Source organism: Hyperoodon ampullatus, assembly GCF_949752795.1.
Source record: "Hyperoodon ampullatus genome assembly, chromosome: 5".
In the NCBI taxonomy this organism is placed as follows: domain Eukaryota; kingdom Metazoa; phylum Chordata; class Mammalia; order Artiodactyla; family Ziphiidae; genus Hyperoodon; species Hyperoodon ampullatus.
Window position 1 is genome coordinate 91,196,263 of NC_136918.1, and position 13,610 is coordinate 91,209,872.

A 13,610-nucleotide genomic window follows, 5' to 3' on the forward strand; every position below is an offset into this window, starting at 1 on the left:
CCCTGAGGGGATTCAGGTTGGAGAAAAGCAAGATATTGGCCCTAGGTAGTTAAGGTGCATATCAAAGGAACAATTTCAATGAGCCAAACTCTTGCATCTTCTCATACATAGAAAAGCACTAAATTCATTAACTTGAGATGTCTGATTTTCTTTAATTAGCAGTAATCTTTTGATGTTTCGACCACCTGGTTTCTGTTGCAAAAACTCCTATATATCCAGGGACCTCCCTTACCTCTGCGGAGCAGTCCCTCAGAGCTACCTGAGAGGCTGTCTTCTGGGCTTAAGTCCTCAGAAAGTCCACTGAATAAACATAATTCTCTACTTTCATGTTGTGCATTTTTTTCAGTTGACAGTACACATATTTATATGTAAATGTACATATGCATAGAGGTACACATATATGTATGTATATGTGTATATATATACATGCGTATGTTTGTGTGTGTGACTCCCAGTAGCCTGCATTTTTTAACTTAATGGCTTAATCACTTGTATTGGCCACTGTCCTTCTCTTGCCTGGCTGCAGTCCTGGTCTGATTCCTTCCTTGCATGGGTATACGTCTACCAGTCTGCCTTCCCCTCTGTACCAACGTCCTCATCCTGCGGGCTCTAGCCCCCTGGACTGCCTCCTTAGCTGCGTCTTGATGTACCTGGGCTCTGTCACTTCTGGGCAGACTCTCTGCCCCACTAGATCCTATCTTATGGCTTTTCATTGACAGGCCTGCCTCAGACTTCATTTTCTGCCCCCTTTTCTCTTACTTGCTACACTCCTGCACAACTGCCTTTTCTTTTGATTTCAAAACACACCAAATGTTCCTACATTAGAGCTGTTACATTAGCTGCTTACACCTAGAATCTAGAAGAGCCATGAACACACCTACTTTTCTAATGTGGTATCTCCTGTGCCTAGCAGGTTTTCTGGATCATAGCAGATGCTCAACGAATGTCTGTTTAATACATGGAAGAATACGCCAAGCAGATATTATTTTTCTCACTTTTGGATAAGAACACTGAGGCCCAGAGAGATGCTATAATGCATGCAAGAATGAACAGCCAAGGAGGCGGGGATAAATTAGGAGATTGGGGTTAATATGTATGCATAACTATATATAAAATAGATAATGAATGGGGACCTACTGTATAGCACAGGGAACTACACTCAGAGTCTTGTAGTGAGCTATAATGGAAAATAATCTGAAAAAGAATATATATATATATATATATATACACACACACACATACATATATATGTATGTATAAACTGAATCACTTTGCTGTATACCTGAAACTAGTACATTTTAAATCAACTGCACTTCAATAAAAAAAAAAAAGAAGAAAAAAAGAAGACACAGCCAGCAATGAGCAGGTCTGAGTCTAGACTCCAGGACCACTGCTCGTCCTGATGACACTCCAGCTGCCTCTCGACATTAACTGGTGCCATCACAGACCTGTGTTGCCTTTTTTTAACTTTGGGGCAAGTAGTCACTTTGGGAGTGATGTGTGTAATGAAGCCATTGCAACTGCTTGGAATGTTTCAATAGGAGACTGTGTTCTGTGTCCACCCAGGGCAAGTTCATCGGGATGCACTTTTGTGCCAGAGGCAAGCTGTCATCTGCAGACATCGACATCTGTAAGTAGCCATAGCACTGTCTAATTACTTTTCTTCTACACCTACGTTTGAATCTTTACTCATGTCTCATCATGCAGATTTGCTTGAAAAATCCCGGGTTGTTTTTTCCAGCAGCCTGGAGAGAGGAACTACCATATATTCTATCAAATTCTGTCTGGGAAAAAAGAACTTCATGGTAAGTGTATTATTCTGGAGCTGAAGTTCATTCTAAAACAAGAGACAATAGTCAGATTACTGGAACTGAAAAAGTGCTGTTTAATGTCTCCTAGCCTCTTTAGGACTCAGTTTGTTCATCCTAAAACTTAAGAAATTGAACCAGTTATAGAACCAATGTTCTATAATTTTACATGGGTAGAGAGTAAATGCTAACACTTTTTTTCAATTTGGTAGTATTTGGAGGTGGGTAGGATGCCCAGCAGAGGTAAATGAATGTGTGTGTATGCATGTCTGCACACATGCTTTTGTGTGTGTGTGTGTGTGTGTGTGTGTGTGTGTGTGTGTAAAAAGCACTAGATAATTTTAAAGACTTAAATGATTAAAACCACTAATCATTTAAGTGGGTGCTGGAGACAAGAGGCCAGAGGTGGGAGACATCACCAAGGTGTTTAGTGGTTAATGGGAGTTTTATAAAGAAAGGAGGACTTGGGTTGGGATATGGAGAATGGGAAGGGGACGTAACCAGAGTAATGTGTGGAGGGTATTTCCGGTAAGAGGAACAGTGTACACAATGTCAGGAAAAGGTAAGGCAAGATCAGGGAACAGAGAGACCAGATGAACTGGAGGAAAGAATTTTCATAGAGGAATAGTAGAGATTTTATTCTGATGGGGTTTGAACTCAGGAAGTTGGGAGGGTGTTGTGTGCATGTGTGTGTGTGAGTGTGTGTATGTGTGTGTGTGTTCCTGTGTTTTGTGGGGCGGGATGGGGTAATAGGAGGTCGTGATTTGTTGAGGGCAGTGACAGTTAGGCTGGTGTGATGGGCAGGATAGACTGGAGGCAGAAATACTGAGGGAAGTGATTGCAATAGTCCCAGGATGAGATGACAAGACAATTGTCTAAGGCACTGTCTGTGGGAATAGAAGGCAAGGGGATGGGCTCATGGAAGAATAGAAAAGTCTAGGCAATGATCAAATGTAGAAATGAGGGAAAGTGTTGAGTCAAAAATACTCCCAAGTTTGGTAATTTGACTAGGATAAAAGTAGTGCCATGAATAGAAATGGAAAAGCAACTTGTAGGGTAAGAGAACGAATTTCCTGAATTCACTCAACAAATATTTATTGTGGGGCTGCTATGTATACACTGCTTTTTAAGCATGGAGGATAGAGAAGTAAAGAAGACTCACAGGTCCCTGACCTCATGAGCTTACATTCTAGTATGGAAGACAGTAACAAACAAGTAAATAAAGAAATATATAATTCCAGAGAATGGTAGGTCAATAGAGAAAAATAAAGTGGGTGAGGAGATGGAGTGAAATGGGGTTTGGATGATGTTATTTTATTTTTTAAGATCTTTATTGGAGTATAATTGCTTTACAATGGTGTGTTAGTTTCTGCTTTATAACAAAGTGAATCAGCTATACATATACATATATCCCTAATTCTCCTCCCTCTTGCGTCTCCCTCCCACCCTCCCTATCCCACCCCTCTAGGTGGTCACAAAGCACCGAGCTGATCTCCCTGTGCAATGCGGCTGCTTCCCACTAGCTATCTTATTTTATATTTGGTAGTGTATATATGTCCATGCCACTCTCTCACTTCGTCCCAGCTTACCATTCCCCCTCCCCGTGTCCTCAAGTCCATTCTCTATGTCTACATCTTTATTCCTGTCCTGCCCCTAGGTTCTTTAGAACCATTTAAAAATGTTTTTTTAGATTTCATGTATATGTGTTAACATATGGTATTTGTTTTTCTCTTTCTGACTTACTTCACTCCGTATGACAGACTCTAAGTCCATCCACCTCACTACAAATAACTCAATTTCATTTCTTTTTATGGCTGAGTAATATTCCATTGCATATATGTGCCACATCTTCTTTATCCACTCATCTGTTGATAGACACTTAGGTTGTTTCCATCTCCTGGCTATTGTAAATAGAGCTGCAATGAACATTGTGGTACATGACTCTTTTTGAATTATGGATTTCTCAGAGTATATGCCCAGTAGTGGGATTGCTGGGTCACATGGTAGTTCTATTTTTAGTTTTATAAGGAACCTCCACACTGTTCTCCATAGTGGCTGTATCAATTTACATCCCCACCAACAGTGCAAGAGGGTTCCCTTTTCTCCACACCCTCTCCAGCACTTACTGTTTGTGGATTTTTTGATGATGGCCATTCAGGCTGGTGTGAGGTGATACCTCATTGTGGTTTTGATTTGCATTTCTCTAATGATTTGTGATGTTGAGCATACTTTCATGTGTTTGCTGGCAATCTGTATGTCTTCTTCGGAAAAATGTCTATTTAGGTCTTCTGCCCATTTTTGGATTGGGTTGTTTGTTTTTTTGATATTGAGCTACATGAGCTACTTGTGAATTTTGGAGATTAATCCTTTGTCAGTTGCTTCATTTGCAAATATTTTCTCCCATTCTGAGGGTTATCTTTTCATCTTGTTTATGTTTTCCTTTGCTATTTTATTTTATTTTATTATTATTTTTTTGGCTGCACCACACAGCTTGCAGGATCTCGGTTCCCTGGCTAGGGATTGAACCCAGGTGACACGGCAATGAAAGCCTGGAATCCTAACCACTAGTCCACCAGGGAACTCCCCAGGAGGTTATATTTTAGATAGAAGGGTCAGATAAGACCTCTCTAAGAAAGCAATGTTTTGGGAATCCCCTGGCTGTCCAGTGGTTAGGACTTGATGTTCCTACTGCAGGGGCCCAGGTTTGATCCCTGGTCAGGGAACTAAGGAACTAAGATCCCGAAAGCTTCTTGGCAAGGGGGGTCGGGGGGAAGAAGAAGGCAATGTTTTTCTTGACACCTGAATGAGTAAGGGAACAAGTAGGCGAAGATTTCTAGGAAGAAATTTCCAGGAGGAAGTAACAGTGAGTGCGAAGGCCCTGATGCAGGAATGCATTTGGTTTATTCTTGGAATAGAACAATGGCCATCGTGGGGGGCAGAATGGAGGGGTGGAGGGGGTAATGTACGGGCAGATAGGCTGGGTCAGACCAAGCAGCACTTTCAGGTTATGATGAGTGTTTACATCTCGAGTGCTATGGAAAGTCATTGGAAGGGGAGATTGACAAGCTGATTGGATTTCAAAGGTATTGCATCTGTCACTGAGGACAACAGTACTCCCACAGGAGTGACTGTGGGATGAGATTGGAGATCCAGGTGAGCAAATTGATGGGGAAGAATCTCCCCCAGTCCATTATGCTTAGATGAAGTATGGTATAAATCCAGCAGTGTTTTGACTACATGGTCTTCAACTCCAAATTGTTCTCACCAAATGGAGAAAGCTCTACAAACTGGACAGTTATTTTTGCCATGGGTGCAGTTGGTGATAAGAAAGCAGCATCTACTCTCTTTCCCACCTTCTCTCTACCTAACCCTGGAACAGGTTGTTGTTTTTTTGTTTTGTTTTGTTTTTTGTTTTGGTCTTCCTTTGGCTAGCCCTGCCAAATCTAACATTCTTGACACTCATTTCTATGCTGTGCAGGGTATCTGACACATAGGGTCCAATGTGAGTGCCAGCAGTGACTGCAAGATTTTTGGGAGCATCTCTGTTTACTAATAGAACCATCTGAAGACTCTGGGCTGCTATGGAAAATTCATGCTTATCATGAATTCATGTACTTTGTTCAGTCTGTGGGCTGCTGAAATTGATTAGTGTACAAAGGCTGACATCTGGTGGTGCAAGTTGGGTATTGTCAGTTCATTTGTTTATGACACCAATTGTTATTCTTTGGGGTATCTAAAAAATTTAAACTCTTTCTATTCATGGCTGCCAAAGAAGAGCTTTAGAGTGTCCTGAGGAGTGACACAAGAGGGCAGAGCTTAGCAGTATGAGGACTGTGTCCAAATTTCCAAAAATAGGAGCATTTGTGTATGACAAACGAATCGGGTGTGAAAAATGACAGCAGAGGCTGGCCAGCCACTGAAGGAGCCAAGGAAATGGAGTGATGTGTCACCCCAGAGCCAGTCCTCATTTAGCCTCTACCTGACCTGGAAGATCTCATCTCCCCTTTCCTTTCAGTTAAGGCTGATCCTTGTTCCAGGTACAACTAGAACCCACTTCCCCAGTCCCTTCAGATAAGGCTCCTTGAAATCCTTTAGTTCTCAACATCATCTGTATATCTTGGTCTGGCATATATCTTCCTTTTTCTCTTCTTTTATTTGATTTTTTTTCTTTATATTTATTTATCGTGCTCACTCTTGCTATTTAAGTGGTGTGTAAACTTCAGGAGGGGAGGTCAGGAAACAAGTCTTTGACTCTTAGACTCCTTGACACTTGGCCTAATGCCCTGAAACTCACTCCATAAAGTGACAGTAATATACAGTGGTGGTTGCCAAGAGGTGCACCTGAGAATGTCTACTGGTGCCCCGAATGCCTCTGGGGAAGGAAATGGTCAGGGTCTGGACCTCCTATTCTGAAACATATTCAGTTTACCCTCTTTAGCTATTAGGTCTCTCTTGAACTAGTCTCATATCTTTACTCACTTTCTCCCCACTGGTTATTAGGGGGCATAAGATGTGTGTATGGTTGTGCAGATTGTGTGCTTCCCAACTCCAGAGAATGCAATTCAAACCATAGACTATGTGAATGGTTCTCTCTGGAGCTGGGCAGTACACAACCTCTGCAGCTGTACATGGCAGCACTGAGGAACAGGTAATGACGGGTAATGTGGCATAGAGGCACTAGCTACAGAACTTCATTTGTGAGATCCTCAACTGTTTATTTTTAGCTCAGTGTCAGCTTCACTCCTTTTCATAGTGAGCACAGTCTTGGAGAACATTCAGCCATTCAGAAAGTAAAATTTAATGTCAGGATGACATGAAACAAAGCCTTGAATGATAAAACACTCACCCTTAATGTGTTCTCTGCATCTCCTACTGGAGAGTGAGCCCTAGAAATGAACCTGTGTAACGGTTGACACCTGCACTTTTTGGAATTGTGAAGCAGTTGACTTTTACCTTTAGCATCCCCTCATCCCTTCTTTCTGCCCTACCCCCATCCTTCCTGACACACTCCCTGTCCCTGCCTGCCTCCTCCCATCCTCCAGGTGCCCCAGCCTGGTTAACAATCTTCCGTGTGGGCCCTTACTGGCCTAGACAGTTCTCTCTGACTCTAATAGTGTCTCATAAAAATGCATTTAGTTTTTTTTTCTCATTCTCTCAAGGCCATTTCCCGTGGTAGAAAGAAATTAATTAAATAAAGGAAGCCCCGTTTACATGATACTCCTCTGAGATAACCTCAAGCCTCAAACCAATTAAAATTTACTGTTCCTTGAAAATAAGTTTTGATAAGACCCAGGGAGGGGGAGATGTTTGATCTAAAGGCCTTTCAGAGTTCCTCAGACATTCATGCTCTGGCCTCGGCATTCTCTGGAGCCACCACTTCATGCTGAGGGCAGCTGCTCCAGTGAATGGTTACCATTGCGGCAGCCATGTTTCTGGTTGTAAGGAGATGGAAGGAAAGTCCATTGAGTGTGCTGAGTGACATCCTGAAATGATGCATCTGGAAGCGGGGAGGGGCTGAGGGAGAAATGCATACATAGCACTTGGGCTCACCATTCTGTCTTATTAGCAGCCCCCTCCTGAATCTTGGCTCTTTCCTCCACCCGGTCCTCTAGTCCTTGGGCATGTGGCGTTCTTGCCCCCTGCTCTGTCTCCCTCTGTGTTTGTCCAATGTTGAGCTTGCACAGAAGTAAGACCCTCCTTCTGTCTATGACAAAGGAGGAAATGGAATCCCGTCATGTTTATTCATACAGGTTTCAGTTGTGGGTGGCATAGTCTAACAGAAACACTAGAGACTGTGTTTTAAATTCATTTTATCATTAATTTGACCCTGGGCAAGTAGTGAGCCTTTCTAGCCTTCCACTTTCCTATATTTAACATGCAAAAAATAATGTCAGATATAGCACATTTGATCATCATGACCAGGGTGAAAATGATCAAAAATGACATAATAAACATGAGAGAGAGTAAAATGAAAATTCTATGAAAGGTTGATCTAGAATGATCTAACAGGTAATTCGTGGCAAAGCAATCTTGGAAAGTAGATTTTTTTTTTAACGAGTCAGCCACTGAAACATGCCCCACCCCCTAAAGACACACGGCAGTGTTTCCTGCACTGTTTAGGTGTGTGGTTCCTCTAGCCTCCTCGAGGGAAGGGACTATTTTCGTTTTGTATCCTTACGTCCTCCCATAGCATATACCTATGGTAGAGAAAAAAGATTAAACAAATGCTTTGATTTGAAAGAAATGGAGATGATGTCTGTATCTGAGCTGTGAAGGAGGTGAAGGGACAGGACATTGTCACACCCAGATGTCTGGCCTGGGTGTGATAAGGAACCACAGAAGAGGAATAGCTTCCGGGAAGATAGGAAAACATCATCCATCTGGTTGTGGTAATGTTGGGTTTAAGCTACCTATGGCCATCCACATTGAAATGTCCAATGGGAAGTTGGAGACTAGGTCTGGAGCTCAGAAAATAAATGTAGATTTGAGAGTCATCAGTAAAATCATGAATGAACCTTGCAAAAGAATATATAGAGAGATTATTGACAGTATACAGTCGGGACAGTATTTGATACCCCTGCTGACTCCCTCTTCCTTGAGAATCTCCCCACCTTGGCTTCTAGTAGACCACCCTCCCTTGTTTCTCTCCTAAATCTCTGGGCATAGCTTTGCAGGTTTCTCTCTTTCATCCAGTCCATGACTTCAGAGTGCCCTGGGGCTCAGTCCTTGGCTCTATCTTGTGGTGATAGATCATATAGACTGACCACTTTAAAGATCATTTCTATCTGATGACTTGCAAAGTTGGATCATGAGTCCAGACTTTTCTTTAGTATTTCAGACTGATAGCTAACTGACTCTTTTATGTCTCCACTTGGATGTTGAATAGGCATCTCCAACTTCATACCCCTACAGCCTAGTTCCTGAACTCCACCCCACAAGACCTGCTCCTACCACAGTGTTTCCCAGGTTGGCTGAAGGCATCTCCATCCTTCCACCTGCCTGGGCACAAACCCTTGGAGTTACCCTTGATCAGCCTTTCTCCCACATTATTCTCATTTGTTCCATTAGCAAATCCTGTTGACTCTACTTTCAAAACCCAAGCTCTGACTACTTCTCTCCATGTCTGTTGTTATTCTCACAGTCAAGTACCATCATCTCCCTCCTGTATTAACCCTTTCCTGGTATCCCTGCTCCCACCCTGTCCCTCTGTCTTTAAACAGCAGCCATAGTAAATTAAAAAAAAAATCAGATCATGTCACTCCTCTGCTCAAAAACCTGTAATGGCTTCATATCTCACATAGAGCAGAAATGCCCAAATCCTCAACATAGCCTGGGAGGCACTCTTGATGCCTCTCTGACCTCATGATCTACCCCTTCTTTGACCAACTGTAGCAACTCAAAATCCCAGGCAACCTTCCACCCCAGGGCCTTTGCATTGGCTTTTTTCTTTCTGGAACATTCTTTCCCTACTTATCCATGATTCTCTCCCATAACTCAAACTTGACCTTGTGGAGGCCTTCCCTGATCACCCTATTAAAAACTGCAACTCTGCATCTCCAACACATTTTACTCCCTTTCCCTGCTTTTATTTATCTCCATAGCAATTACTATCTTACATGTCATATATTTTACTCATTTTTTTTTTACTTCTGTCTCCTCCTGTTGGAATATAAGCTTTATGAGGGCAGGAATGGGATCTTGTTTCACTGATGTATCCCTAAAACTTACAATAATGCCTGGCATATTACTGGATCTCAAACAAATATTTGTTGATATAAAGTGAAGCATAAGGAAGAATATAAGGAGATTCCTGAGAAGTAGTGACATTTCAGGGACATTTGAATCACCATTGAAGTAAATACTTTAAAAAATTATTATGAATTTTATTTCTATTTAAGTTATATATTGTACTTGCATTCAGCCTGATTTCTTTTGGGCTAGCCCAATTACTTTTATCAAATAGCTTTATCAAAGTATTATTGACCTAAGTGTAAGTATTGACATGTGTATCTATGAGGTGAAACCATCACCACAATCAAAATAATGTACGTATCCATTCAAAAGTTTTCTCGTTATCTCTTGTAATCCCTCCCTCCTGCCCATTCTCACTCCCTCAAGCCCTCCTCTTCTAACCCAGTCTCTAGACAACCACTAATATGTTTTCTGTCACTAATATGCTTTCTGCAACCTATAGATTCAATTGCATTTCTAGAATTTTATAAGATGGAATCGTGCAGTATATACTCTTCTTTTTCTGGCTTATTTCACTCAGCATAATTATTTTGAGATCCTTCCATGTTGTAGCACATATTCATAGTTCATTCGTTTGTTTGCTAAATAATAATAATCCATTGTGTGGATAAACAATGTTTTGTTAATTATTGATGGACATCTGGGTTGTTTCCAAATAGAGCTTCTATGAACATTCACGTAGCCCAATTTCTTTGTTTCTGAGATTTGGGGTTCAGGATAATAGAGTCTCACTTCATTGAGTGCTAAACAAAACTCAGATTGGCTCAAAAAACTTCACTGAGAGCAAGTGTCAGGCTTTAAGAGATTAATGTGATTTGGCCACGTCGGTTGCAGATGTGCTGCTGACAGTTTGCCTTGGCTTCAGCTTGCATTATGCTTCCTGACTAAGTGAATCATGTCAGGAGTCTTAGACATATCAGAGGTGCAGCACTGAACATAGTAGCTGATTTACGGATCCCTTGAAAGACAGACTCAGCCTCCTAATAGGGAGGACGTGATGTGACAGGATTACACTGCTAATGTTCCCTGGGTGCTGACCCCAGGGTCAGCCTGCTTCCTAGCTTTTGAAGCTCAGGCCTGTTATAATTTACAAACCACTTTTTGTCCTCTGGCCCTCAACCATGTATCTAGGCCAAATTCCTGTTTTCAAAGTTTTGCCAACATGCATTATCTGTTTTTTTTTGCACACCAATTCAAGCTGCTGCAATTGAATCTGCTTTCAGATTTGGCCTGCCTAGTCTTCTCTTGGGAGGCATTAACACATGACTGACAAGTTAATAGAGGGCAGAAATTGATTGCAGAGGTTTGGGTGTAGACTATGGATTTTATTTTGGCTTGTTTACAAGTATGCTGTAAGCCGTAAGAGTAAACTGTGAATATTGCTCACTTATTTTCTAAAGCCTTGTGGATTTCTTTAAGCTGTTTAACTGATGGTTTTCCCACCGCAGATATGCTCCTTGTGTCTGAAAATCCCTCTGACTTTCACTTTTGCTCTCATGGAACAGTTGCTCTGGAGAGCTTGGATGATGCTGAAGAATTGCTGGCCACAGATGTAAGGCTTGTTAGTTATCAAAGTCTGGTAATGACAATGAGAAATGAAAGAAAGCATCTTAGATCTCCTCTCTTCCAAAGGGTCCTGGAGAAGTGACCTTCCTTCCCCTGGGGGTAGAGAGTGGAAGGAGCCCCTCCAGGATGGTTTCTGTCCAAAGTTTTATACTTATTTATTTTGTCAATATAGTGACTTTGGTACATATGGAAAAGTAGAAAGATGATTCAACTCAGCGACAACCACTGTTTTTAGTCTTTATTTTTTTCTATTTGGGATTGTTGTTACATAGTTGTTTTGGTGGTTTTTTTAAAATCAAAGATTATAATCATACTGCATATGCTATATACTTTGCTTTTTTCATTATTCTTAAGCATTTTTAGTGTTATTACAAACTTCATAAACATTTAAATGGATACTTAATATTTTATCAGACATTAATTCTATAGTTTAGTTAATCATTCTCCTACTGTTAGACTCAAGGTTGTGGTTTTTTGTTTTTTTTTTCCTACTGTGGTGAATGTCTTTGTAGGGGAGTGCTTTTTCTATATGTCAGAGTCACCTTATGCTAGATTCCTAAAAGTGAAATTACTAGATAGGATTATGAATTTTTTATAGTCTCTTGATACATATTCTAAATTAACCACTAGAAAGATTGTACCGATTTCTATCCTCCTGGAGTGTGTGAGAACACACTTCTTACCATGTGCAGTGGCTTCCTAGGATGCTGTTCTTTGGTGACATGGTTTTTCTTTTCTTAAATACTTCCTTTTGCCAGTCTTTAAAATGTATCTGGAATAAAGCTGGGAGAACATATGGGATCCCAGAAATAAGCAACCTATCAGATATGGTGCTACTTTCTTCCATAACCATGAAAGGCAAAATAATTTAGCTCATATAGCCAGTTAATGATAGATTATTGGAAAGGAGAGGAGGTGGGCAGGGCAGCCGAGGAAAGTTGTAAAACTACTGGAAATTAAACAAGTCAAGTCATAAGCCTTCCTAATTCTCTTTTAAAGGGATAAGCAGACTGTGGGTGACCAAGCACCAACAGGGCCAATTTGCATTGCTTTGAACAGAGCTGTCACACTTCACTTAGGGGCTGTGGTGATCTGTCTCCTGGCAGCCCACAGCCCACTGAGTGGAGGGAGGTGTGACACACAGCGGGGGTGAGGTGCTTACTGCAGCCATTAGGCAAATGAAGACTTGGCCATCTGCTTCTCTTTTTACAGCAAGCCATGGACATTTTGGGCTTTCTTCCTGATGAGAAGTACGGATCCTATAAACTCACTGGAGCCATCCTGTACTTCGGAAACATGAAACTTAAACAGAAGCCCAGAGAAGAGCAAGTAGAAGCAGATGGCACAGAAAGTAAGGATTACTTTAAAGACATGGCATGTATGCTCTTCAAATCCCTGACCCCAGGCCTGCTCCCCTTTTCCTTGCAGTTAAACTCACCTCTTCGTTTTTGGAAAATGTTGAAATTAATCAGCAATCTCCCTCAATTGCTGTTCCCCCAAATTATTCTCTCAGCCAACATTCTGAATTAGAATCCTTGTATCTCAGAATAAGACACATTCCTTAATTAATTATTGATGATGCCAGTAAATTTACTAAACTTGGGTGACATAGGATTGACTAAGATGTAGCCTGCCTTCAGCATATAGACTATTGAGAAAAACAGAAAAAGGAACAAATTACCGTGAGATGTATGAAGTGGCATAATGAAGGTATGAACAAAGATCTGTAAAATTCCAAAGCAGGAGTTTCCACTGGGTTGAAAACAAAATGGCTTCTTTTCCCTTTGTTTTTTATTCATATTCTAAAAATCTATAGTCATGCCTGCTTACCAAAAAGATCTATAATGAGTTATCTGTCTAGAATGATCATCAAAATAGAAAATCACAATTATGAAAAGAAGGAGTCATAGTCATAATTATTTCATTTAATATTAAAATTCCTGGCAATTGCAACAAAAAGGAAAAAACATTCATTCAAATCTTTCAACAAATAATTTTTAAAATTTTGTATTTTTAATTGTGGTAAAATATACACAACATAAAATTTTACCCATTTTAACTGTACATATTAGTGGCATTAAGTACTTTCACATTGTTGTGCAATCATCACCACTATTCATCTCCAGAACTTTCTCATTATCCCAAACTGAAACTTTATACCCATAAAACAATAATTTCCTATTACCCCCTACCCCTAACCCCTGGAAAATTTTAGTCTACTTTCTGTCTCTATGAATTTGACTACTCTGGGTACCTCATATAAGTGCATTTATACAATATATATTGTCCTTTTGTGTCTGGTCTATTTCACTTAGCATGATGTCTTCAAGACATATTGTAGTAAGTGTCAGAATTTCATTCCTTTCTAAGGCTGCATAACATTCCATTGTATGTATATTCTACTTTTTGTTTATCCATTCATCTCTTTATAAACACTTGAGTTACTTCCACTTTTCACTAGTGTGAATAATGCTGCTGTGAACA

General features: G+C 40.7%; 1 protein-coding gene across 1 annotated transcript in view; it reads left to right on the forward strand.

Annotated features, from left to right (window-relative positions):
- MYH15 (myosin heavy chain 15) overlaps window positions 1-13,610 on the forward strand; it is a gene marked incomplete at both ends in the record, with an annotated part of 182,920 nt that overhangs the window by 14,436 nt on the left and 154,874 nt on the right. Inside the window, 5 exon segments of the mRNA XM_079705269.1 lie at window positions 1,567-1,630; window positions 1,708-1,733; window positions 1,736-1,805; window positions 11,009-11,112; window positions 12,339-12,477. Coding sequence (XP_079561395.1) covers window positions 1,567-1,630; window positions 1,708-1,733; window positions 1,736-1,805; window positions 11,009-11,112; window positions 12,339-12,477 — 403 coding nt within the window.